The sequence below is a fragment of the Erpetoichthys calabaricus genome, chromosome 3 (assembly GCF_900747795.2).
Source record: "Erpetoichthys calabaricus chromosome 3, fErpCal1.3, whole genome shotgun sequence".
Classification (NCBI taxonomy): Eukaryota; Metazoa; Chordata; class Cladistia; order Polypteriformes; family Polypteridae; genus Erpetoichthys; species Erpetoichthys calabaricus.
This window is the reverse complement of record NC_041396.2, coordinates 37,523,852-37,529,094: the sequence shown is the minus strand read 5'-3', so window position 1 is coordinate 37,529,094 and position 5,243 is coordinate 37,523,852. Positions and strand designations below refer to the sequence as shown.

At 40.7% G+C, this 5,243-nt stretch overlaps 1 protein-coding gene across 1 annotated transcript; it reads right to left on the bottom strand.

The window, feature by feature from the left end:
- Window positions 1–369: 369 nt before the first annotated feature.
- On the bottom strand, window positions 370–1,415 carry LOC114649263 (olfactory receptor class A-like protein 1). The gene has a single exon (XM_028798765.2). The coding sequence runs from the start codon at window positions 1,384–1,386 to the stop codon at window positions 424–426; it is 963 nt and encodes a 320-aa protein (XP_028654598.1). The 5' UTR covers window positions 1,387–1,415; the 3' UTR covers window positions 370–423.
- Between the last annotated feature and the right edge of the window lie 3,828 nt (window positions 1,416–5,243).

Sequence of the window (5,243 nt, the reverse complement as noted above, 5' to 3'; positions counted from 1 at the left end):
TAAGTTGGATTAGAACTACCAGGAGAAAAGCCCAACCAGACATGGACAGAATGCGGCTTCTTACAATTTATTTTTTATTTTCATAGTATTTTTACAGTAACATGAAGATCACCGATTTAAACCCTATATGGTAATTAGTACAGCATTCTGTACATTATACAGTAGGATGCTTTACACCAAAAAATTACACTACACAGATGCAAAATGCCATTTGCAGAAGTGATGGGTAAAATGTCTTGTTTCGGGCACACTCGGAGCCAGGGGTTCCATTTCAAATGGGCATCCTTGTGATTTCAGAGCCAGTCCTTTATCTGTGTGGTCAGACCACATGTGAGCAGGTGAAGACTTGGCTGTTCCTTCCGTGCTCTTCATGTGGTCCATTGGTGGAAGGTCCTGTGAACTGACTACAACAAACAGGCTGAATTAAACTGATTCAGATGGAGTCTTCAAAATGGTGCTAACTTGTGGCGCCTCTGCCTCTGTGGATGAACAGCTAATTGCATTTTTAAGCTTCTTATTTGTGTTAATCATAAAGAAAGGACAAAATGAAGCATAGCAGGATGAGAAGAAGAGTCTCATGTCTACGATGGAAGGTGGCACGCTAGACACGGTCAACATGTAAATATAGATGGTATTGTCGATTCCAAAGAAGAAGGCGTACAATGTCACCAGCGAGACAACAGTCTTGGCGGCTCTGGTTTCAGCTGCTGAGCCCTGATTCCTGCCAGTGCTGTTAAATGTTTTCATCTGCTTTCCATGCCGATGCAGAATGAGGAGGATATGGGAGCTTGCTGTTATCATGAGGGATAAGAAGATAAAATCTCTGGCAGAGATTGATGCTCCACTCAGCACATAACCTAGTTGGTCCCTGAAATCAACATGGCAGAAACCCAGGTTGAGAGTGAACCTAGGTATGGTGCCATTCCTGGGGGAGATGGCGAAGAGCACTGCAACGACATCGATGGACATGTTAACCACACATAGCGCACTGAAAGTGGGAAGCACAAGTTGGGGCAGATTGGCCTTGAGGGCATTCAGTCTAGATGTGGCAGGAGCAATTGTTATGGATTGAAAGACGCTCAGCATGCAGGTGACAGAAACAGACAGAGCCCTTGATATCCGGTATATATAGACGACAACTTTACAGCCCATGTCGTTCAGGGAGGCAGGAAAACCAAACTCAATTAGTGTCTGTGGCACCCCTCTGGTTAGGATTATCATCAGGTTCACAAAGGAAAGATAAGTAAGGATGATGTCCACTGGATGTAAGCGATGGTTAGAGGAGATCAGACAACTGTAAATGAGCAGGACCATCACATTACCCAGAATCCCCAGGCTAGTTTGTAAAAGGAAGGAAACCCCTTTGACTGTCATGCAGAGATCCATCGTTAGTGACAGGTAATGGTCAGTTCCTAAAATCTTTACCAAGACAAAAAAGGAAACATGGATTAGGTGAACCCATATTGAAGGAATGCATCACATATATAAATTACTAAAAATGTGACAATTCTTTATGGTTGCTTTTTGTTCAGAGTTACAGAGTTTTTGGTTGATATTTTCCTTGTGGCATGAAATTATGGATAGTAGTGGGGGTTTTATTTGACAAAAATATGTTTTATCCATTTTAGTTAACTCCTATTCTAAATCAGCAAAGGATAAGATGCCAGCCTTTATTCAATCATGGCTGACCAATTTATAGTTCATGAATCTCAAAATGGTACACCTTTAAAAGTAGAAAGTGCAATAAACTAATACAAATACATGAAGAATGTTTGTAGGCTGGGAAAAGAATGAAAGTCCCTGGAGTTACACGGTGATAACTGCTGTGCCACCCTTAGAGAACCCAGCCAGAGGATAATTCATAAACAGAAATCTCTAAAGGTTAATTTGTAAAAAGGAGCCTCATAATTACCAGAGTGTGTTAGTGGATGAGGACCTGAGCTCATAACCACAACAGCTGCAGTCTTAATGCCTGCATCTAATCCACTGTGACCCTGAGCATGTCCCTTTCTTTCTTTTTCTCTCTTTAACTATATATACATACTAGCCATCACCCACATAGCAGTGAAACAGGACAAACTTTAAAAATCAATAAAGAGGTATCGCTAGCTATGCGGATGCAAGTTACACTCCAAAACGTGGCGACAGGTAGAGCAACTAGAACAGAGACTGCCACATGAGTGAGGAGAGCCATGTCCAGCTCCCCACTCCTGATGTCACTCTTCCCCCTCCCCTCGGCCCACAGCCGCTACTCTCGGATTAGCGTGAATAAATCGCTTCTGCAAGTGAACTTTGATACTTAGCATGATGAGAGAAGTCGCAAAATCAACTGGAATGTTCAAGCAAATTATAGAAAAAACCCCAATCTAAATCCTTTAAGTAGTTCTCTCATGAAAAGTGGACAGACATACAGACAGACATTGGATTTTATCTATAAAGATTTTTTATATATATATTTTTATTTTTAATAAATTTGCAAAAATCTCAAGTAAACTTTTTTCACGTTGTCATTATGGGGTGTTGTGTGTAGAATTCTGAGGAAAAAAATGAATTTAATCCATTTTGGAATAAGGCTGTAACATAAAATGTGGAAAAAGTGATGCGCTGTGAATACTTTCCGAGTGCACTGTATATATTCAGACACCTTGGATTATTTTGCCCTCTTTACCCTTCAGTCTATGCACAGTAACCCATGTTTTCAGAATGGTCTGAGAATAAAAATAAAAATTTAATTTCTCATTCATATAAGTATTCAGACCCTTTGCGGTGGCATACCAAATTGTGGTCAGGTCCATCCTGTTTACTTTAATGATCTTTGAGATGTGCCTAGAACTTGATTGGAGTCCACCTATGGTAAAGTAAATTGAATGGACGTCATTTAGAAAGGTATGCACCTGTTTACATAAGGTACCACCATTTGCAATGCATGTTAGAACAAAAAACAAGCCAAGAAGTCCAAAGAACTCGCTATACACCATCTCAATCAAACTGGTGAGGAGTAGATCAGGACAGGGGTATAAAACAATTTGTAAAGCTTTGAATGTTTCCAGGAGCAATGATTGTGAATTGGAACAAGTTTGGAATCTTCAGAGAGTTGGCTGTCCAGCCAACCTGAGTACCTGAGCAAGAAGTGGGGAGAAGACTAAGAATGTAAAGGTCACTCTAACAGCACTTTAGAAGTCCTCTGTGAGATGGGGGAACCAGTCAGAATGATGACCATTTCAGCATACTTCATCAATCAGGCGTTTATAGCAGAGTGGCTGAAAGGAAGCCACTCTTAAGTAAAAGGCGTATGAGAACCTGCTTAAAGTTTGCCATATGGAATTTAAAGGACTCTGAGAGCATCTGAAAAAGATTCTCTAGTATGATTAAACAAAAACTGAACTCTATGGATATGGATGAAGACCGGGCTCTGCTCATCACCTGCCTAATACTATCCTTACTGTGAAACATGGTGGTGGCAGCATCACGCTATGGGAATGCATTTCAGTGGCAGAGTCACAGAGACTGGTTATAACTGAGCGAAGGATGAATGAAGCCAAATGCAGAGAGGTTCACTTTTTGAGCATGACAATGACCTGAAGCATAAAGCCAAAACAACACTGGAGTGGCTACAGAACAAGTCTCCTCTGTCCTTGAGTAGCCCAGATTTAAACCCTATGGAACAACTGTGGAGACTCTTGAAGATAGATGTTTATAGATACTTCCCATCTAATCTAATGAACTTTGAGAGGATCTACTAGAAGAAAGGGATAAACTGCCCATATCCTGGTGTGCCAAGCCTGTAGAGACTTACTAAAGACATCTCTCAAAGCTGGAATTGTGGCCAAAAGGGACTTATACAAAGTATGAAGTTAAGAGTCTGAATACTTACATAAATTAAATATTTCAGTTTTTGATTTTTAATGAAACTGCAAACCTTTCTGAAACCATGCTTTCACTTTACCATTATGGGAGATTGAGTGTAGATTGATGGGCAATAATGGCAAATATATCCATTTTAAATGAAATCTACAGTAATCCCTCCTCCATCGCGGGGGTTGCGTTCCAGAGCCACCCGCAAAATAAGAAAATCCGCGAAGTAGAAACCATATGTTTATATGGTTATTTTTATATTGTCATGCTTGGGTCACAGATTTGCGCAGAAACACAGGAGGTTGTAGAGAGACGGGAACGTTATTCAAACACTGCAAACAAACATTTGTCTCTTTTTCAAAAGTTTAAACTGTGCTCCATGACAAGACAGAGATGACAGTTCCATCTCACAATTAAAAGAATGCAAACATATCTTCCTCTTCAAAGGAGTGCGTGTCAGGAGCACAGAATGTCACATAGATAGAGAAAACAATCTCTAGCAAACAAATCAATAGGGCTGTTTGGCTTTTAAGTATGCGAAGCACCGCGGCACAAAGCTGTTGAAGGCGGCAGCTCACACCCCCTCCGTCAGGAGCAGAGAGAGAGAGAGATAGAGAGAGAGACAGAGTTTGTTTTTCAATCAAAAATCAATACGTGCCCTTTGAGCTTTTAAGTATGTGAAGCACCGTGCAGCATGTCGTTTCAGGAAGCAGCTGCACAAAAGATAGCAACGTGAACATAATCTTTCAGCATTTTTAGACGAGCGTCCGTATCGTCTAGGTGTGCGAACAGCCCCCCTGCTCAATCCCCCTACGTCAGGATCAGAGAAAGTCAGCGCAAGAGAGAGAGAAAAGTAAGCTGGGTAGCTTCTCAGCCATCTGCCAATAGCGTCCCTTGTATGAAATCAACTGGGCAAACCAATTGAGGAAGCATGTACCAGAAATTAAAAGACCCATTGTCTGCAGAAACCCGCGAACCAGCAAAAAATCTGTGATATATATTTAAATATGCTTACATATAAAATCCGCGATGAAGTGAAGCCGCGAAAGGCGAAGCGCGATATAGCGAGGGATCACAGTACAACACAATGAAATGTACAGAAAGTGAGGGAGTCTGAATACTTTCTGTATCCACTGTGTGTGTACGTGTATTTTATATATGAGGGACATTCAGAAAGTTTCCTCACTTTTTTAACTCCATTTATTAAGAATTTCAAAAACAAATTACATCACTTTTCTACATAGTTGCCTTCTCTCTGCGATACAATTTTCCCAGCTTTTTAATGCCCAATTAATACTCCTCCTGCCTTCACCTTTTCCAACTAAAATATAAAAGTGTGGGAACTTTTTGAACATCCCTCGTATAATGATACATAGTGAGTAATGAGA